General features: G+C 34.9%; 2 protein-coding genes across 3 annotated transcripts in view; both read right to left on the bottom strand.

Annotated features, from left to right (window-relative positions):
• Nucleotides 1–510: 510 nt before the first annotated feature.
• The window catches only part of LOC123524632 (kyphoscoliosis peptidase-like), a 44,893-nt gene continuing 22,563 nt past the window's right edge, over nucleotides 511–22,840 (bottom strand). The window contains exon 9 of one of the 2 annotated variants that reach the window (XM_045302960.2): nucleotides 511–1,321. The gene's annotated coding sequence lies outside the window, so the exon portion shown is untranslated. Of the gene's footprint in view, nucleotides 1,322–20,127; nucleotides 22,336–22,840 lie in introns of those variants that run through there. The other variant, XM_045302959.2, reaches the window with a different exon arrangement.
• LOC123524633 (kyphoscoliosis peptidase-like) lies at nucleotides 3,975–12,203 on the bottom strand. The gene is made up of 6 exons (XM_045302961.2): nucleotides 12,024–12,203; nucleotides 9,180–9,388; nucleotides 6,810–7,789; nucleotides 5,366–5,533; nucleotides 5,003–5,143; nucleotides 3,975–4,657 (listed from the first exon to the last, which is right to left on the bottom strand). Exons 1-6 carry the CDS (start codon nucleotides 12,090–12,092, stop codon nucleotides 4,596–4,598), a joined length of 1,629 nt encoding a protein of 542 aa, XP_045158896.2. The 5' UTR covers nucleotides 12,093–12,203; the 3' UTR covers nucleotides 3,975–4,595.

Here is a 22,840-nt window from a genome sequence, read left to right as displayed (position 1 = left end):
TTTTATAACAACGAATTAAATTACAAATACAAACATCAACAACAGGCACAGAAGGGAACCGATTGGCATGTCGGCTTGACTTGTAACTGGAGTAGGCATGCTTGGTTCCCCACTAGCTGGAAGTAGTGTTATGAGTGCCTGACCCATACGCTTTGCCCACTCTTTAAAGTTTTGAGTTTTATACGGATCCACGTCTGTCCAGACATTTGTATCTAACCTGAAATGTTCTAAACCGGAAATATATTGTCCGACTTCGACCGCAGCTTGTGCCGTATTAAATGGGGCATCAGTTTCAGCCCCACCGACGTCAATGTAATATTTCTGATCCGTGAGATTGGCTAGAAAAAAAGGCTCTTTTAATGTTTTGTTGATGAAATGGAACTGCGGCTCTGAAAGACTCCTGTTGCTGTTTGGCCACCAAAAGAGGGTGATTACAAGCTGCGAATGAAAACACTTCCGGACGTGTCCATGCAGCATAGCAAGACATCAACCACCAAGTGAATAAACCCATAATACCCAATCTGTCCCTTTCTATTCTATTTCTCAATAAAGATTCAGCCTTTGGAAGTGCTTCTTGTGTTAAAACATTTAGCGTTGCATCACCTTGTCCTCGAAACATAATCTGTTTCCCACAGGTTTCAATAAGATACCTCAGGTACTCCGCGCCAGTTGCATTCTCAGGTAAACATCCATCACAGTAATCTGCATAGGTACCATTTATACAGTCGTAAAATGGACTTGGTATAGGCGATAATAAATGTTCCTTTTCTTTTTCAGTATCGTTATAGTCACCAAATCCGATCAAAATATACTCGGATAATTGGTTGTTCAAAGTTTTGTTTGAAAAAATTAGCATACTCGAAACTTAAATCGAAAACAATCAAAGTCGGATAAGTTTTGAATGGGTTTTCTCTGAAACTTGGAGGGGTATAAATAGTCAATTTTCTTGTCTTGCCGATGAAATAAGAAACAAGTTCGAAAGTCTGAAGTGACCCGGTATATTCATTAAATCTAGGATATACCACAAAATCAGTTCTTTTGACAAAATATGAGGACGTCTGAGAAACTGGAAATGAAATAGCAAAATTTGCATCAAGCATATCCTTCCTGTCATCAATAAACAAACGGTACTGGAGTTTGTTGCCAGGAAGATGATGAAAATGTTGTGACGTGTAATTTTGACACTGGAATCCATTAATAGATGATTTGTACGTGATGTTATCTCCCATGTATCCTTGCCGGTCTTTAATAGTTTTGTGCCATTGTCCCACTGCAGGCCAAGGCCGTTACCGCGGATAAACATGCCTGTGTTATTAGGATCCTGAAATGGTATACATTGCATAAATATTTGATTTCTATTATATCTAAACTGGAACAAAATCGATATTTAAAAAAAAACTTTTTAGGTTTCGTTATGTCCAAAATTATTGCTTCAACAATACAAACTATATTTAAATACACTATTTTGGCAGAAATTGATCTGAATAAATCGGACCATTATATAAGTCTAAAAAAACTTTACCTGAAGTAATTGCTTGGGTTTTCTCATCATAATCTAAAAGATAAAATATACTACAAATATTTGTGTATAACAACTCACGTGAAACTGATGTTCTGGACATTTAACAATGATTGTAAAGGTTATGCTCTCTCTTGTTTCTTCGGCGATATGTGTAAGGCATTCACCAGCAAAACACATTCCTGCTTGGCCACTTGACAGCGTGTGATTTTTACCTTCCTCACAGCACAGTGCCACGTTTGCTATAACTAGCAACGTGCAGAATGAAACCAACAGCATGTTCGTATTCTTACTGAAAGTAAACGCTCCTACTTAATATCAACCAATTATATTAAAGAATATCAATAATGATCAACCTACAGCATAGTGCCACATTTGCTATAACTAGCCAGATGCAGCATGTAACCAACAGCATATTCATATTCTTACTGAAAGAAAATGTTCCTACTTAATATCAATCAAATACTCTCAAGAATATTAATAATAATCAAATGATTGATCCGCCCGTGACATACACATAAATTTCTATTTTATCACATTATTTTATGCGGTAAAACAAATTTTATGAAAAGAACTACGTAACTAAATTGAATTATTTTTTAATGCAAAAGTGTGGTATTGATTGTAAAAATGATATATATTGAGATAATAGTTTTCAATTAATTTTTCAGTCATCGTTGAATATGTATAGATTAGAGTAGTTATAAATACTTACGAAGTGTTTACTACTGGTCAACTAATATATGATGTTTTCAAGTGCGCCTGAAAGCTAGAAAAGAAAACTAAATAAGAAATAAAATGATTGAACAAGTGTTTATATGTAGTTCATAGCAGGATACAAATTACATGCATCGTAAATTACACAATAAATGAAATTTGATAAACACTTAACATTGACAAGCCCTTTAAAATTTGTAAACAAAGTACTAGTCTAAGATTAGTTATATCGATGAGGCTATATATTAACATTCATTTAATGTGTCTGTCACTTTCGGTCCAGTCAGTGTATATTGCGGTTTGGATGCTAGCGTAATTTGGAGAAATGTCCAAACTTCGACGTGACTGTATATAGTAAAGACGGCTTCACATCTCAGCAGAAATAAATATGCAACGACTAAACACAACATGCATATACAAATATACATCGTTGCATGTACACTATAATGTAAACAATTAATCGAACGTTATGATATCATATTAGATGACAAAGAACTGGATTAAAAATATCTCAAATATCAAAACCTAATTTAATATATAGTTTTATACGTGTCTTTGACCGTTTTATTACTCTCATGATAAAACAAGCAGGCATGTTCGAGCTCCATCGGAAAATGAGTTTATATGTTGCCTTCTTTCAAACTTATGCATAGTATTGCATATATCCATTCATAAATTGTTTCGCATTTTTATACTATCGTTTTAAAACATAAATGGCGCGTGCGTCTGTCTGTCCGTCTGCCTGTCATAATTCTTGGCCGGAGCATATTTCGCTAACCTTTCAAGGTATTGACTTCAAAGTCTGCATAAAGATAGGTGGCGAAGAAGCGATGCGCAGTACGCATGAACTTTAGGTCAAAAGGCAAAGTCACAAATGGAGCTCAAAGGACAAAGCTGACCCTCATATTCCTTGTCCAAATCATAACTGAACAGCCATTCAAGCTATTGACTTCAATCTTGCTACAGTGGTAATTGGCGACAAGACGACATTCAGAGCGCATAAACCAGGCCTGAAGGTCAAAGGTCAAGGTCACAGCAAGGTCAAATCTGACGGTCATATTTTGTGTCTAGAGCATAACTTAATAACAATTCAAGATATTGACTTCAAAAGTAGAGTAGGTAAGGGGTGATGAGACAATGTGCAGAACGCATGAACTTGGTCAGTAGGACAAAGATCAAGGTCATAAAATGTGTTCGAATTTGTTCTTGTATTTTTGGTTCGAAACTTCTAACCTATTCAAGGTACTGACTTTGATCTTGAAATATATGTGGGTGGTGATGAGTTGATCAGAGGACTGCAACAATCCACATTGCTTTCCCATCGCCAAACCAATCCCCATATTACCACATCCCCTTCCCCTAAAATCCACTTTTATTTTTAAGGAGTGCAACACATTACTCCCCATACCCGGCCCCTCATATTCACCCCATTCTACACAACCCCACCTCCAAAATCTTTTTATACACTTCTTCTTTGTATTCGAGCACGCTTACCAGGTCGTTAGGTCAAAGGTCAAGGTTACAGCAAAGTCAAACCTGTCCATCATATTTTGTGACCCGAGTAAAGGTATTGAATTCTACTGTGGCATATAGGTAGGTGGCGATGAGATGACGTAGAGTGCATACAGTAGGTTGGTAGGTCAACATACAAGGTCCCAGTGTGAGTCCATATTACCCCCACCCCCAGCCCCAGCCCCCTCCTTAGTCCATACACTCATTTATAACTTCGGGCGTGTTTAGCCCCTCTTTTCGGAGCTCTGGATTCATTTAATATCAGTCGTTGAATGTTCAGCAGATACTTACGTATGATGTATAGATATTAAATACTCCTAATGTATTACATAAAATCCTTATTAGAAGATTATAACACAAATAAGCAATAAAATAGCTAGACCTTGTACGATTGACATATTCATGAGAGGTAATGAAAGATATAACACCCATCACGACGGTTCGAACTTTCAAAGATACTAACGTATCTATAAAAATATTTGAACGTGCTTTAGTGTTCTTCAAAATATCTCGTTCGTTGTGTTTTCTTTTGGATATTGTAGATAAGCATCCATTGAAGTTTCGCTCTCTGCTTCCGCATCGTGTGTATCTTCCGTGATCCCGGCAAATGGTTTTGACATTTCCGTAGCGAGACATTCAATGAATCAAAGATTTCGATTCTTGCAATAATACGTTACTGAAAATGAATAGTTTTTTTTGTAGTTGATAATATAATTCCTTATAATTAAAAGTAGAGTTCAATGAAATTAAAAAGCCAAATAAAACAAACATCCACAATCGTAACTACACACTTGTCATAAAGCGACTGTTTTCACATGATTAGCAGATAGTTTATTATATCACTTATTCACATAACTGCGCAGGCTCTTGACTTCTGAACGGCTGGGGTTGGTTCATATTTTAGGTCACCTAAAAATAAAAAGTCACTGTGTAATTTTAAGATATTGAAGCGAAGAACTGATTTATGAGCAAATGACGTTAATTATGATTTCTATTTGACATCGGGACATATTTCTGAACTTCCAAAATGAGTAACTATAATAAATAAATAAATAAATAAATAGTCTGTTAAAATCTATAAGTCAATTATTTAGACAGGACATCGTGATTCCAATATTATAAACATACAAACTTATCTGATGGTGTATAATATTGTAGGATACTTTGAACATAAATTACCATAAATATTTATGTACTCAGGTGTTTATTTGATATATGTTATGAAGCAAGTTTGAATTTATTTTGATTACTGACACATCTTTTTCAGGTTATCTATTTCACTTTCTATTGCCTTGATTCTTTCAGAAAGTGCATTTTTCTTGTCAAGTAATTCTTGCCTTCGAAATTCAAGGGTCAAATCTCTCTTTCTTTTCTTCAATCGCAGTTGAAGGTCGTCTGAAACATATTATATAAAATTGTCGATTACACATTGTCTTTAACATGGTTATATATAAATCAAATCAAATCAAAGTAAAAACGTAATCGTAAGTTTTTTTTACAAAGCACTTTCCCTTTAACATACATTCTGTATTTGTGCAGCAAATTTCCTTTACAGAAAATCAACTACTCAAACAATTAACTGACAAAACTGACAAAAGAAACAATCAAAGCACTTACTGTCCTCAGAAGATTTCGTTGTGAGCAGATAGTTTATAATTCTTCTATAATACTGATCATTTTGCTTATCTCTTGCAATTATTGACAGTGCATATTCCCCTTCCTTCTTTATTCCAGCCTTCACGTGTAACTTACCGGAAACCTCGTCAACGTGAGTCTCCGTGACAACTGAAACAAATGTATAACAAATTTTACACTGAATCCTCTATCAATATATATTCATTTGGTTTTGTTATACACGGGCTAACTGTTGCGTTTGTAATCATCATATAATTCATTCCTTTGTTTAGCTAAATATAAGAAACTAAAACAAATGAAAGTTGTTAAATTGTTGAAATATATAATTACAAACATACATTTATTACTGCGATGATATACCTTTTTTATTTAAATTTGTATGTATTTATGCACTGGTGAAAGTAAGCCGAAATAAAAAGTATTCTCTTTATCATCAGTTTTCTTGTCTACTAAATCATACGCTTAAACTTAAGGCATCGCCTACAGTGGCAGCCATTTGACTCAAAATTTTACATGGAAATTTTCATAAAAATAAAAGATGACTAAGTGGTAACAATAAAGTCAATAAATTTGTCATAATTATGTTTTAAATATCTATGTGAACATATGCAAGTAGAAGGATGTGCATTTTACTACCTGTATTATGCCTTTATTCGATATTTTTCTATGACAAAATTTTGCAATTTTATCTGCAGTCAAACTCAATATATATTCAATACATTTCAAAGATAATTACAGCCAATTGTAAAGCAGACCGTGAAGAATAAAGTCTTCAGAAATTATTTTGAAATTTTACCTGATTACTGAATTATACACAAAAATCCCAACACCATCAATTTATACAATTTGTGTTATCTGTTTACACATAATTTACATGTATATAAACAGGTGATATTATAGGATTATGTATAGGTTTACCTGGCTACCTGTGGTCAGTAATGCATGTACAAACAACATTTTAAATTAAATTTACATGGGGTTGTCTTTTTATGTCTAATGCAATAACCAGGAACAATTTCGACAAAAATCCATAGGAGTTTGCAGTATACATATTGTACTATGAAATTAACTAAATTTTGTCTTTGTAATATTTTTTATATTGGAGTTCTACTGCACATAAAATTTCAATATTTTGGGGTAAATTTTCGGTCTAAACGAGACTCAAATATTTTACAAGCGGCATATGTACTATAAATCATCATATGCTTCTTATGTTGATGATAATTTGACCAGCTGTTAAGGCTTTAGTACAATTTTCAAGAGAAAAATACTCAGCTTGAAAATATGAACTGATACTGAATTGTGACTGTGGCGATGCCTTAAGGCCTTATAGAGATTATTGGTAGAACAATAAAATAAAACAGAAATAAGAAAAACTGACAAAGCTGGGCAATTTGATATACTAACATTCCATTATATTTGTTACCATTTTCTTTGTTTTCTTCTCCGACAATGTCAGAGGAAAATTCAATTTCGACTATCTTATCATCTTCTATTTGAAAGGTAAGTTCTTTCATCTCTACGTCCTCATTTTCACTGCATTTAACAACGACGTTCGGTTGGGTTGTTGATGGACTTTTGAGGCCAAAGTCAACAGCTGTATATCCAAATCCGTATCCAATACTTCCGACGTCCAATGGCAGCTTTTTGCAATGTGGGTAAGGTTCTGAGCAAATTATCCTGAATTCCGAACAGTTCTGATATCCATCACCGTCTATATTCGGAGCGGAGACATACGTTCTAAAAATATATTCTGCCGCAACTGGAAATCGAATATTAAAAGAGAACGTGTCAATGCTCGGTACATACATGACCAAGAGAGGTAAATCCTGCACATCGACCCCTGTCAAATTTCCTGTACCTTTTCTTAGAGAAAGCTCGTAAACCATTGATATAAATCTGGCATCGTGTTTGTCTGCACCAAATGTAACTGTACATCTGCCATTTTTGGTATGCAGGATGCATGCCTGCTCACTCAATAGCTGAAGTTTTGCAATGAAGAATTGTGGCATAAGAAAAGGTAGAGAAATGAAATCCGATTTGGTTAAACGTTTTCTAGGTGGAAGTAGTTGCCATTCTGGGTCATCTGGGAAGAAGGTGATTATGAATATGCTGGGATGCAGACAAAACCAAAAGTCGTTGACATATGTAACTCGTGTTCCCGATGTTGCCACTTGCTCCTCCAGAACCGTTTTGCCTTCACTTTCCAGAAGTATTTCATCCCCGCGTCTGAATCCTTTTATGCCACCAAGAAAGTTTTGTGGATCAACAAGGTGCCAACGGTCTTGTGATTTGAATGCTACCCAGGCTGTTTCTACTAAACTGTCGTCGTCTTCTGTATGGCCAGGAATATAGCCAATATTCTTTCCAATACCGTATATGATCTGGTGTTGAATATTTGCTGAGCTGAAAAGTTAATGATAAAGGTATACAATGCACAATATAAGGGTCTGTCGAATTATGAAAATACGTACTGCTAAAGTGCCGATATGTACAATAGCTTTTTAACGAGGTTAGCTTATATGTAAAAGCTAGTCGGCGGTCCGTTTGTTATGTTAATGTTCAACATAACTGACACTGATAGACCTATGAACTACATACACCGGTATACCATCGAACAGTTTCGCAGAAAGGAAACAACATTCGAAAACTCCGGTCTTTTTCGTTGTCTTTACAGGCCCTTCGAGACGGACTGGAATTAACTATAAAACATAACACGTAATTATGATATCAGTTATCCTGATCAATGTTGTTTGTACCAGTTCGGCGGTACGATTGAGAATTCGGCTCCGATAAGAAACCTTGCTTATTTTCTGATGAAAATGGATTTCACGTACCCTGGATATTTGTGCATCTTCTTTAAACTGATGAATTGAACTATACAAGACGACTGATGTTTCTGCAAAACACCATTGATACAAGTGCGAGATAATTATAAAACAAGAGGGTGAAGATGGACCTTACCCGGTCGCCTAAGTTTCACAACTGAAACAGCTGTATCTTGTGGCAGATTTCTAATCATTTGAAAAATCTTAGTAGAAACTCACCCAATGAATATTTGTGCAACAGTATTTAAAAACCGGAAGAAATTTCTGAGAAGAAGACTTTTGAAGTTTCCACAAAACAAACATTGGAAAAAGTGACCATGCTTTTAAGCAGCCGTGGATTTCGAAGAATCCGATTAATTTAAACAGATTTGTTAGAGGATCATCAAAGAAACAATCCTATAAAATTATTTTAAAACCGTAACATTCTCGTAAGAGATGTCGTTTTGAGAATGCTCTATATTTTTAGTGCTGGTGGTCCTTTACGACACCCGAGTGGGAAAAGTATTTAAATAATTTGAAAGTAGACCATCCAGGGAACATTCCTGTGGAAATTTGTTAATATTCGATGAGCGGATTAAGAGAGGATGTTGTCTGAAGAATAGTGACGGACGGACTACGGACATACAATGTTTAACACATGTTGGCCAAATACTGGTAAAATGTTAAATATTTCTACAATTGTGGCTTTACATCTGCAAACTTCTTTGTTTAACATCCGATATTACATAATAACTGATGGTTGATCGAAACTCATATAATTGATTTTGAATGTATTATGTGCAAGGTTAACATAGTAATTGTAATGACTTTGTGTTATTTTGAGACTTTAAACTTAACGTCAGTTTACCCAAGTATGAGTGATATTTAGTTCAACGTTCTTTTATGTCTGAAATTGAAATAAGAGTTATCTGAGTATTGCTCTATAAAAGAAGAGTATAATTGATCTATACGGTATAGTCTAGGCTTACTTGCATAGTGTGGCAAATGCAGTCGCTGGATGTTCTTTAAGAAGAATATCTATTTCATCCGGAAGGTCTTTCATTTCTTCAGCCGTCATTTGGGTCATCCAGACGAGAAACTCACGTGCAATGTAAATCTCTTTATATTTGTCTTCACTAATCGGTTCTTTGAAGTATTCAATAAGTGTTGCAATAGATGACATATGTCCAGCTTTGACCTGTAACATGCCCATTAAACGTCAAGAAAGGGTATGGTACGGTTTATTTTGAAAAATGGCCTTTTGTGCAAATTGCTAAAAATTTAATGACTAATAGTATCACCCTTTTGAATTACAAAGCTTAAAACATGATTACGAAATCCCGAAAATTGTCCCTTCTAAACGTCGATTTTCAACCTAATTATCTGTGCGTAACAGATCCATTTACGCGCTAATTTGGCGTTACGCCAAACGTTATTGAAAGGCGTATAAGAGTACGAGCATATATGTAATTAACTCAGTTTCATTACTGAATAATTCAAATTTACTTCAATTATGTGGGCGAGCATAACATTCCTTTAATGAATGAGTTCAATATATTTAGTACTGATACTGTACGAAATCAATATGCTATTTTACATAATCAGAAATAACATCACACCATTAAGTTAACAATGAAGACGGCAAAAATAATTTTGCTGATTAAAAATAGTTCCATTATCAACGTTATGAATATATAAACATGTCCGATAGATCTAAGTTGCTTGTTTCATTGACAATGCATTCGATCACGTCCGTGCAAATATAGCCCTCAATTCCGTGGAACGAACAAAGTGCACGCCTTTGTGATAACAGTATTTCTTGTGTAAGTATGGTCGTATTTGTACGAGTACGCGTTGGTGTTGAATTATATTCTTAATTTCAGTTAGCGTCTTATGTGCCCAAGTTTTACACACTCTTTGGCCATACAAGTTAAATTAATATTTGTATAATAGAGCTCCATTTAAGCCGTTGCTAGGGGGAGTGAGGAGTGTTGTACATTATCCTTCATGAACAGGCTCAATCAAAACTAGTCTGCTGTTATTTCCTTGGTTGTGTTTTGTAAATTTTATTCAATACACAATTGACATGCTGGAAATTCTACAGCACAGATTTACTAATAAGAACGAAAATGAAAAACTTGCTTTAAATTTATTAAACTCAAATAAAGATGATAAAATGCTCGTCACGAGCCTCGCGTTTAATTATGTTGTTGGTATTAAGACTGTCGACAGTTTTCTTTCAGATAATTCACTCAAATGAATATCTATCGAAATTATGTAAATCTGTATAACGTTAAAAAAAATACAGAGAATTTGAATTTCCGCCGTTTCATTGAAATAAAGAAAAGGTGATTCCTTCGAAGTATTCTTAAAAATTTATGATTTTAAGGAGTGTGGTTTATAACATTTCTAAAGTGTATGTTTCATTAAAGTTGCTAATGCATGAAAACCTGCGCATAAACATCACTGTAGCTAGCAAACTACGGGGTCCCACGCATATATTTTCTAATTAATTTTGATCTGAAAGCGACACAAGATAGGACAAGTACATTATTACTAAAACATGTTTCAATTTTGACAAAGTTACGTTAAAAATGTTGAATCCTTAAACAAGCTTTATTTCATATATTTTTTCTGTTCAAGTAATTGACAAAAAAAATCTCAAACCTGATTGCATACCGTTTTCGATCAACTAGAGCCATGTCAACAATATTTTTCAATATCGACGTAAAAATTTCAAATAGGATTTGTGGCATTTTTTCTGTGATGTTAGGGGCCTCTGTGGTCGAGTGTTTAGGCCGCTGAGTTTGAATTACTTGCCCCTCACCAATGTGTGTTCGGGGCGATGAATTCTTTATGTGAGGAAGCCATCCAACTGGTTTTACGGCAGGTTGGTGGTTCTATCCAGGTGTCTGCCCGTAATGAAATAATGCACGGAGGGGCAACTGGGGTCTTCCTTCACCATCAAAGCTGGAAAGTCGTCATATGACCTATAATTGTGTCGGTGTGACGTTAAACTGAACAAAAATATTTGTGTGTTGTCAGTTGTATATTATGTACCGAGTCATGTCGGTGTCCTGTTACTAATCCCCAATGATAACGTGATGCCCGCGCAAACGCGAGGACGCGTCAATTTCATGATAACTGATATACAATAACAATGCATTACGACAAGTTATATCAGTTTTTGTTTCATTTTAACTCTAGTAAGTATAAAGTCGTGTAAAATTCCGATAAGAACAGAAACTCATTTTGTATGAGTTCGAATCCTCATGGCGATTTTTTTTGTTTTCAGATTTTGTTAGTTTGTTTGTTTTTCCTTTCATTTTCCTTTCTGTTCCCATATTCTTCGTTACTTGCTTTGTTTATATTTGCATATATGTCTATATAACATAATATTGTGTTCTTTATTCGCTTTAGTACATGCATTTAACTAATAGGATCTTTGAGATGGTACTAAACCTTTCTCATCTGCCATATGGGCGGAAAAGACGAAGGAATCTATTTTTTTATGCAAATAAAAGAAAGAAAATTTGAATTTTTTGAGTCCACACGGCAAAAGATCTGTTGAACATAAATAGTATTTATTTTACCTCTGAGCCAATTTGTAATTGATGCAAACATTTGAAAAACAAAAAAAATGTATTTAGATTTTGACAAGTTACCAAAGTGTTGAATTCCCTATGATACATTTAAATCTATTTATAGTCATATTTGTAAACATTACGTTATCGTTGGGGCATATCATCTGCACTACAGAACCCGTGAAATTTCCAAATACAAATCGTTTAACCTGTATTTATTAGTACTGTAATAAAGTGTAATTACACTACCTTTGAAACATGTACATCGAAGTTGTGAAAGGTGATATCAGTTTCATCAAAAGTATGTATTTTTTCCATCCTTTTACCACGATGACTAAACGACAACAGTTGCTCTGCACCTTACTTATCGCAATATCAATGTAACGGAACTGGTAATTTTATCCAACAAATATCAGTTTAGTTCGCGTCTTTTCCTGTCTAGCAGATATTAGCCGTGTATGTAAATGACCTTCAGTAAGTTTAGGTATCTAATTACTGTCTCTGTTTGATACATAGGTATAGTTAAAATCAATTCAGTGAATGGATATGGTGTGTGCCAAACTCGTTAGTAGTTAGATAATGTTATTTTATAATCTCTGTTCATGTCTCATAAATCAGCAGTGGCTTTTACAAGCCTTTTCAACTGACCCGGATAATGGTTTTATCTAATATCGTTTACGTCGTAGAATAGCCCCCCGTTTTAGCAGAAAATGTATAGATCATGACACGTTAGATATGTGTCATTTTTATCGGTGCCGACTTTTGTTAAAACATTTCGTTTCTGATTATCACTATGTATAGGTAAGAGGTTCTGATAACCGGGCGAAGCCCGGTTATCAGAACGTCTTACCTACTTATTGGCAAATATGTGGGGGTGAAGAAATCTGACCTTCCTAATTAACCATGAAATTGCTGTTGTCAAACAAATTTGTGTCTTCAGAGGTAAGCTGAGTGCGAATTACATCATTTATTTTGTCTGTAATTTGGAGCCAAAACAGATGTGAATGTCTAGCAAAATGACGGACTGTTTTCAGTTTGTTTCAAAGGATTATGTTGAGCAAAGAATTAAAAGAGTCATTTGTTCCATAGCTAACTCTTATAGTGAAATGTTTAATTAAATATTTTCACACTTCATAACATCAGTGTGTCACTGCATTCCTGTAAAGTACACCACAAATAAATGAGTCTGATAAATAAATTGCCTTTATCATTTGATTGTGGTCTTATCATGACCTTCCCAATTAAACCTGTCAGTTAAAAATTATGAAATAAGAACCGGGTTCTTACTGAATTTTTGGGGAAACACGAAGAACGAACCATTAAGAAGCAGTTTGCCAATAATAGATTATACCGGTAATAGAAGAATTCTGGCAACAAATGAGTTTGTGATAAAATTTATATAAATATACGTCGAGTTTCAGTATAGGTAAGAGGTTCTGATAACCGGGACTTCTTACCTACTTATTGGCAAATATGTGGGGGTGAAGAAATCTGACCTTCCTAATTAACCATGAAATTGCTGTTGTCAAACAAATTTGTGTCTTCAGAGGTATGCTGAGTGCGAATTACGTCATTTATTTTGTCTGTACTTTTTGGAACCAAAACAGATGTGAATATCTAGCAAAATGGTGGACCGTTTTCAGTTTGTTTCAAAGGATTATGTTGAGCGAAGAATTAAATGTTTAATTAAATATTTTCACACTTCATAATATCAGTATGTCACTTCATTCCTGTTTTTCAAGTTATCTGTAGTGACAGTAATTCAGTCTCCTCGCAAAACGATAGCAGAGTCCACGAGTTCTGTAATGTGTTACTTTAAAAAGAATCTCTTCACAAATCTTTATACATAGATAAAATACAATACAGGGTTGGGAGGCGGGGAGAGATGTGTGGGAGGAGGGGGATGAAGAGGAAGGAGGGTGGTGGCGTCTCGATGGCATGGCCGAGAGGTTTAGATAGTTGACTAAAAATCACTTGCCCCTCTCCAGTGTGTGTTCAAAACCTCAATGGGGTATAGAAATCTTTATGTGAGAAAACTTTCTCTAGCTAGCGTATGGAATGTTGGTAGTTCTACCCGCTTACGCTTGAAACATTACCCGAAGGTGCATTCTAGGTGTTTTTTATTCGTGGAGCAAACTATTTTTGAAGTTAGTAGAGATATAAACGGTTAACGGGTTAAGCGTTCGGACGTCCAATTTACGGTTAGTTAAATCGGTAACCGATTAATCACATTACATCTTTGTAAGTACTGACAATCTAAAATTTTATGAAATCGGTCCTTTGTATAAATTATAATTTCAGTCGCTATTGTTATTGTTATTTTACGATTGTTTTTGGGCTGTTTTGCTGCAACCGGCAGCGACACTTCACCGAAGCCTGCCATTTGCGCCCTTAAGGAAATGTTGAGATTTTGAAAATCTACAATAATTCAGGATTTTTTTTATATATAACACATCCCGGTTTATGACATATATAATTCTAGAGCACATCTTAAGAACAAAAACATATAGTATTCAGTAGAACAAGGGAAGCAACTCTTCAACTCGGCTTCAATTTTGTCATAATATCAGCAGATTACATAAATGTCTTACTATTCAGTCATTTTAGTGTTCCCTGTTAAAGTTCAAAATTCATATATTTTAACTCAACTAGAAAGCATTCGGACCCTATATTTTGACATGGTTTATGGAACGGCTTGTGTGTGTTTTTCTCAAAATATTAAAATTATATATCAAATCCGTCGAAAGAAATCCCAGTTTTAATTTGTCCTCACTGCCTCGGAGCATTGTTCTTGTAGGGTTTCTCAATTTCTTGAACCATGTAGATATGCATGTATCAGTCACATAATTATATTTGTTGAAAGTTATTGTTATTAGTCAAAGGAGCATCTCATTTGGAGGTTTACACAATTTAAACTGGTCACCTATTTGATTATTGCCCTTTGTGGTCACTACGACTAACAATGGTTTTCTTACTTAAGGCCTAAATTAATTTTGGAAGGCAAAGTGTTTGGTTAAGAAGAGACTACCTTTGAACAAAAAACTTAATGTTAATATGCAGCATCTTTAATGCATATAAGGTTCTTATTGGTTACAAAGGTCAGTAACCATAAAGTGAATCATCTTTTCAATTCCCTTATATTGATAACAAAACCAATGTGTGAAGAGACAAAATTTTCATATTTTAATTTATTAATCTTTGACCTCTTGACCTTTGACAGATAATGTTACACATTAGCATTTTTATAAACCTATTACCGTGAATTTCATCTTTCAATCTAAAGCGTTTCTTTAAAGTTATAATCCTGTTCAGAATAGATTCAATAGCGAATGTAATAGAAAGGTCATTTTTTTTCTACAGTTACCCACAACAGTTAAACCGTTTCTTCCGTTAACGAAGACATTGGCTGGATAATTTTACATGTAAATGGATAGATTCCGCCGATGGAGACTTCAGTACAATGTAATACAAAACTGCCGAACGAATAGCCACCTACGGGCTATTTCACTATTCGTACAAGAGAGCCGTACGAAGAGCTTGAGAGGCTTTTCGTACGAGATCGTAGGAATAGCCACTTCCTTTAGCGTATGCTTCAACTCACAGCCCTTGAACAGTTCAATTCAGCCATTGCTTTATTGATCATGTCTCATCTTAAATTGCCTTATAGCTGCTTTTATAGTTTTACTTTTAACCAAGCTATTTTCCTTGCTTTTAAATACAGTCGAATACCGTTACCTCGATATTCAAGGGACTGTAAAAATTGCATCGACGTATCCGAAGTTCGACGTAACGATATCGTCTATCTGGGACAACTTTGTACTTGTGTCGGACGTCTATATTGTCACTATATCCAATGTTTCTTTTTCAGAGGGTTTGAAAGGGGAAAGAAATAATATAACGTAAATACGATTTAATTTTATTGACAAATAAACATCTTAATTAAATAGTACATAGTACATACATTTAAGTTTTAAATTTTTTAAAATATACGTGCAAACATTAGCTTTTTTTTCCCTTCCATAAACAAGTCTGAATGCATCTGTAATGTTCCTAGTTGAGTAGTCATTTTGACTGTGCTTCGATAACGAAAATTTGCCTGTGTATTACGCATATTGTTACTCAAACTAAATGGCAGATACAGAAAAATATTTCATCCAAATTAGTTATTATACTGGGAAACAAGTTGCCCGCTTGCACGCTGTTTTATAAGGCTAATTATTGGGAATTCAATGCAAACTTCCTAACATTTGAATTGGATTAAAGATCAAATAACAAACACACTAACTTGATTATGATAAATACATCGCCGGACAACAATAGGTTGCTTTTCACACTTTACAAATAACATGGATATTTTTGACACACTGTGATATCGACGAAACCAGGTGTAAAAACATTACAGATAAGTTGACAGGATTGAAAAATCTTATCGAGCTAAACAAAATATCGAGCTAATCATATCGAGGTATTGATAAATAATTACATTAGAATATATAGGCAAAAATCAGGACCGACTAAAACACATCGTGCTATCCGGAGTATCGAGCTAACCGATACCGAGGTAACGATATTCAACTGTATCTTTTTACACTTCAGTCTTTTAATATTGTTTGTGGTTTGACGCGCCAAATGGAAGATAGATAGATAGAATAGCTTGAGAGGCTAGGGACCTAACGAATAGCCACATCCTATGCTAAATCTATTTTAAGAAACACAACAACAAGAAAGATAATCATGTCTAGCACATCCGTATGTGTATTTTACATCGCATTTTCTGGTAAACTGTCTTTACTTTTATTAAAGAATAGGCGTAATTTGATAACATAAATGTATATTTTTGTAGAAATGACAGAGAAAAGCAATCTCCGATTCTGTAATGGTCTTTGGTCGGCCCCGCTTGCCCGACACTTTCGAATGATCCGCCATTGTTGTTTCCGACTTATTTAAATTTTCGTCACCTGGCACTGTCTTCGTTGATTTAGGAAATCGGCAAAGCCTCGCGGGTTTATTATATCTTTTAGGGATCCGCGGGTCATTAGATATTATATGATATTTTATCCATTCGTATCTCAACAATATTCGGCCATCCAAGTCAGACTAACGGGCGTATAAGTACATTAGACTGTTTTCTACAAATCTACAAAGTTATTTGCTTTATTTTACAGTGATTTTGAACAGGCTTATAACTCTAACTGATCGCAGATAATGTCATAATGAAATAATGGTCAAACTAAATTTGAATTAGACATGGCAAAAATAAGGAAAATTAACGTAGAAAATGCATAGATTAGACAGAATAACCAATTTTTGGGGCTATAGTAAAATAAAAAGGAAAACATTCAAGCCTAATAAAATTCCTTTTCTAAGAAACAATGAACATAGAATGGGAAAACAGATGAAATCACTTTTCATGGTACAGGAAACTTTCGGTGAAAAGTCTATTAGGCAATAATGCTTCAACACAAATGTATGTAAAGGAAATCCTGATGTCAGGAAATTTATCTTTCATACCATATTCCCAGTCAGTTGACAAATATTTCGAATTAAATTGAAAGTTTCGTGCCCATGTCAATGTGTTAACAATATCTATATTAACCCTTACCATGCTATCTTTCTATTATGAACTTGTCCATCTTTCAATTTGGATAGTACCATTAACTGTAAAAGGGGTGCTTACCAAAACCTACTGACTGAATAGCAAACAGTGCAAATCATGATCTGACTGCACGGATATGCAGGCTGATCATGATCTACACTAGTCGCAAAGGCAGAATCAGTCGTATTCGGCAAAATAAGGGTTGAACGTGTCACATCGGATGCGTGACGTCATATTTGTAAATATGTCATTGAACAGCAGCTCCGAATTTCTTGAAGCAGATCATCCAATAATATAAAATTGAGTACTAAAATTTCTACATGATTTTGAAAATTAAATAATGGGTATCTGATCTGCTGCAATACTCTATTGATAAATAGGCATGCATGCCATTGGACTGGGTCTTTGCGCTTTCAATTACAAGAATGTCGCGATTATTGCTAAAACATATATGAATGTCATTAGCCAGTGTATTTGTATGTGCTATATTCAATTATAAGATTCTCGCGATTACTGATAAAATTGACATGTCATTTGACTGGGTCTTAAATTTGTCTGCGCTACTTTCAATTGTGAGAATAATTGTTAGAATGTCGAAATGATTGACAAAATATGGTTTAATTTCATTAAACTGGGTCTACTGGTAAACTGGGTCTAATATATACATTAATGGTAAGTGACATATATATTTATTATTAATGTAAACTGATATGTTATATAGTTTTACATGTTTTACTACGACCACTGATATAAGTGTATAGGTAGATACGATGAGTAAAATGAGTTTCAAGTGTTAACTGATTTATACTACACTGTTTGGTCATTAGACAGACTCAGTAAATCCGAGTCTGCTATTATTTTGCATAGATATTTTCTATTCTTCGAAAGGATCTTTTAATGGTTTTATTTACCAGAACAGAAGTCTTTAAGCACCGTGTGGGGGCTTTAACATTCCCCCCGCCCCGTACTTGGACTCAGTGTTGTTATATGAGATAAGGAAGTTCACTAAATTGTACTATATGTATAAACTAAAGTACTGTTACTATAATTTAATAAACTGTCGTAACAACAGTATTTTAGTGCCGTGCGGCGGCCATAAAATATTTCCCTGTTCTTGGACTCAGTGTCGTTCATTTTATATTGTTAGCAGACCGCGAGTCCATTCATTGTAACTAAATGATAGAATTTCACTACGCTTGTGCTTAGGGGCATTAAAGGTGTTGCATAATTCCGTATTTTATATAAGACCTCAGCACTACCTCGTGTAAGGGTGGATTTGTGGAAGAAAGGGGCTAATAATATGTTTATTATAAAAACAAAATGAACATTCATAGGCAAACTATGTATGGACCAGAAAACTTGTAACATATCTTACGTTAAGAATCTGCTTTTGTATAAAGGTCAGTGACGAAATGTATTAAATACTTAATCGAAAATTTTCGTTATTTTATTCTACAGCACTCTCTGGAGGCTTGTTATTGTTGAAGGAGGGGTAAATTGTTTTGCAGATGTCGGTCGGTATGTCAGTCGGTCGACTGGTCGGTTGGTCCGTAGACCAATCCGTTTCCGGATGAAAACTCAATAATGCTTGGGCCTAGGATCATGAATGTTGATGGGAGGTTGGTCATGACCAGCAGAAGGCCTCTATTGATTCTGAGGTCAGTAGATTAAAGGTCAAGGTCACATTGATCCAGAACCGGTCTATGGTTTCCGGATGATAAATCAAGAACATTTGGGTCTAGGTTAATTAGAGTTGATTGGGATGTTGGTCATGACCAGGGAATGACCCATATTGGTTTTGAGGTCAATAGGTCAAAAGTCAAGGTCACAATGACCCAGAACAGTTAAACCGTTTCCGGACGATATCTTAAGAACGCGTTGGCCGTAGATCAAGAAACTTGATATGGAGGTTCATCATGACCAGCAGATGACCCCTATAGATTTTGAGGTCAGTAGGTCAGGGTCAAGGTCACAGTGACCCAGAACAGTTAAACCGTTTCCGGATGATAATTTGAGAACGCTTGGACCTTGGATCACGAAACCTTATAGGGAGGTTGATCATGACCAGCAGATGACCCCTATTGATTTTGAGGTCAGTAGGTCAGGATCAAGGTCTCAGTGACCCAGAAAAGTTAAACCGTTTAAGGACGATAACTTGAGAACGCTTGGGCCTAGGATCACGAATCTTAATAGGACGGTTGACCATGACCAGCAGATGACCCCCATTTTGAGGTCAGGAGCTGAAAGGAAAAGGCAATATGGACACAGAACTTTTTTGCCAAATAACTAGAGAATGCTTTTGTCTGAGATCACATTTGATACGGAGGACACTTATGACTGATAAATGGCCAATAATTTATTATTTAGGTCAGTACGTCAAACGTCCAGTTCACAATAACCAAATAATTTCTATTCCTTGTGCCTCTTGTTCGTTCTGGTTCGGCAATCCAGGCCCACCCACTTAACCTAGTGCAGATCAACAAATCGTAATGTCGTGAAACTAGGTAAATATATATGTTCTCATTGACGATTTGATAAAACAACATTGTGTCTGAAATTATTCGACCTTTATCATACATGTGGAAAAAATGTTACTTATTTGCGGAAAGCAGGTGAGCACTGGTACAGAATCCAGGAAAACTAGGTTAGATGTCCTCTGAAATACTTTTGAACAACGACGCTTACGTTAGAATGAATGAATTGGCAGAAAAAGAACTGACCAGATCAGAAAAATTATTATAGAAAGTGTACAAAACATCTTTTACACGTTTACCATTTTCATATAGTCATATACATGAAGAAACATAACATATATGTAATTGTAAACATAGAAAACACAATAAAAATAAAAAGTAGATATACAAATCAAATTTCAAAACTGAGGAGGACAGAATACATAGACTTTTAGTCAACATTTGTTATAAAAGTGAGACAAAAAAAAATGCTGGAATAGTAAAAGAGCATCTTATCATTACATGCAAACAGTTCTATAAAATCTAACACACTTGGCCTAGTATAGTCACCTATATCAGTTCTATTTATACTTTAAAAACCAGAATGTACAAGTAATGAATGTGATGACATCCTTTCCCTGTTAAAATGATTTATATATTAACACGGTCAGCTCTAGATACGTTTCATATTATACACTGAAGTAATCTTTATATTATTATATATTACAAGGTCTTTCCTTACTTATCTACATGGTAACAAAAATCAAGTGTCTTTGTTAAAACTATGAGTCAAATGATTATTTGCAAAAATAATCTATAATCTGCTAAATATAAAACCGTATTTACAACATTCGAAAACCCATTACAACAATCATCAAAAGATGTGACATTAGTTTGAGTAATACTGTCAGTTGCTTGTAACCATTTGAACCTATATTTTCTTTCTTATATACAAATCTATAAACACAAAAAATCTTTTCGCATAATTTTTGATGAACTCTTTATACTATTTATGTTTCTGCTGCAGAGAAAATCATGTGACAAAAGAACAGCTTTTGTATCAAGTCAAGTTCAACCGGCTATCCGTATTTTTCCAGTACGTACTCCTAAAGTATTTGTTGAAACGGTAGCTTCTCGTTGTTTTATTAACAAAGTAATCTTGCTAAATACCATACAAAACAAAACATATATAACAACGCATTAAATTACAAATACACACATCACCATCAGACACAGAAGGGAACTAATTGGCACGCTGGCTTGACTTGTAACTGGAGTAGGCATGCCTTGTTCTCCACTTGCCGGAAGAAGGGTTATGAGTGCCTGTCCCATACGCTTTACCCACTCTTTATAGTTGTGAGTTTTATACGGATCCACGTCTATCCAGACATTTGTATCTAACCTGAAATGTTCTAAACCGGAAATATACTGTCCGACTTCGACCGCAGCTTGTGCCATATTAAATGGGGCATCAGTTTCAGCCCCACCGACGTCAATGTAATATTTCTGATCAGTGAGATTTGCTAGGAAAGAAGGGTCTTTTAATGTTTTGTTGATGAAATGGAACTGCGGATCTGAAAGACTCTTGTTGCTGTTTGGCCACCAAAAAGAGGGTGACTGACAAGCTGCGAATGAAAACACTTCCGGACGTGTCCATGCAGCATAGCAAGATATCAACCCACCAAGTGAATAACCCATAATACCTAATCTATCCCTTTCTATTCTATTTCTCAATAAAGATTCAGCCTTTGGAAGTGCTTCTTTGGTTAAAAAATCTAGCGTTGCATCACCTTGTCCTCGAAACATAACCCGTTTCCCACAGGTTTCAATAAGATACCTCAAGTACTCCGCGTCAGTTGCATTCTCAGGTATACACCCATCACAGTAATCGGCATAGGTGCCATTTATACAATCGTAAGATGGACCTGGTACAGGCGATAATAAATGTTCCCTTTCTTTTTCGTTATCTTTATAGTCACCAAATCCGATCAAAATATACTCTTCCGACTTTGAATGTAAAATTGGTTGTTCAAAGTTTTGTTTGAAAAAAATAGCATACTCGAAACTTAAATCGAAAACGATCAAAGTCGGATAAGTTTTGAATGGATTTTCTCTGAAACTTGGAGGAGTATAAATAGTCATTTTTCTTGTCTTGCCGATGAAATAAGAAAGTTTGAAGTGAGCCGGTATATTCATTGAATCTAGGATATACAACAAACTTGGTCCTTTTGTCAAAATATGAAGACGTCTGAGAAACTGGAAATAAAATAGCAAAATTTGCACCAAGCATATCCTTCCTGTTATCAATGAACAAACGGTACTGAAGCTTGTTGCCAGGAAGATACTGAAAATGTTGTGGTGTGCAATTTTGACATTTGAATCCATTAATAGATGATTTGTAAGCGATGATTATTTCCCATGTATTCTTGCCTGTCTTTAATAGTTCTGTGCCATTGTCCCACTGCAGACCAAGGCCGTTACCGCGGATAAAGATGCCTGTGTTATTAGGATCCTGAAATGGTATGCATTACATAATTTTTTTTATTTCTATCACATCTAAATTAGAATAAAACTGATATTCAAAAAAAAGGTGTTTTAGCGGTATTTGTGTCCAAATTTATTGCCAAAACAATGCAATCTATTCATATTGATTGAAATACACCATTTTAGCAGAAATGGTTCTGAATAAATAAGACCATCATATTAGTCTAAAAACATCACGTAATGTAAATGCTTGAATATCCTTATCATAATTTGAAAGATTAAATATTGATAATTATGATAAGGAAACAAATATTAGTAGCGTATAACAACTCACGTAAAACTGGTGTTCTGGATATTTGACAATGATTGTAATTGTAAGGTTCTCTCTGGTTTCTTCGGCAATATGTGTAAGACATTCACCAGCAAAACACATCCCTGCTTGCCCACTTGACAGCGTACAATGTTTACCTTCCTCACAGCACAGTGCCACATTTGCTATGACTAGCAAGAGGCAGCATGAAACCAACAGCATA

Source organism: Mercenaria mercenaria, chromosome 3 (assembly GCF_021730395.1).
Source record: "Mercenaria mercenaria strain notata chromosome 3, MADL_Memer_1, whole genome shotgun sequence".
NCBI lineage: Eukaryota > Metazoa > Mollusca > Bivalvia > Venerida > Veneridae > Mercenaria > Mercenaria mercenaria.
The sequence above is the reverse complement of the archived record's forward strand: the minus strand, read 5'-3'. Positions and strand labels throughout refer to the sequence as shown.

Coding starts and splice junctions, on each gene's coding strand:
- LOC123524633 (XM_045302961.2), bottom strand. CDS start 12,092: ATGGAAAAAATACATACTTTTGATGAAACTGATATCACCTTTCACAAC. Junction 9,389..12,023: donor TCGATGTACATGTTTCAAAG/GTAGTGTAATTA, acceptor GGCATGTTACAG/GTCAAAGCTGGACATATGTC. Junction 7,790..9,179: donor GCATTTGCCACACTATGCAA/GTAAGCCTAGAC, acceptor TTAACTTTTCAG/CTCAGCAAATATTCAACACC.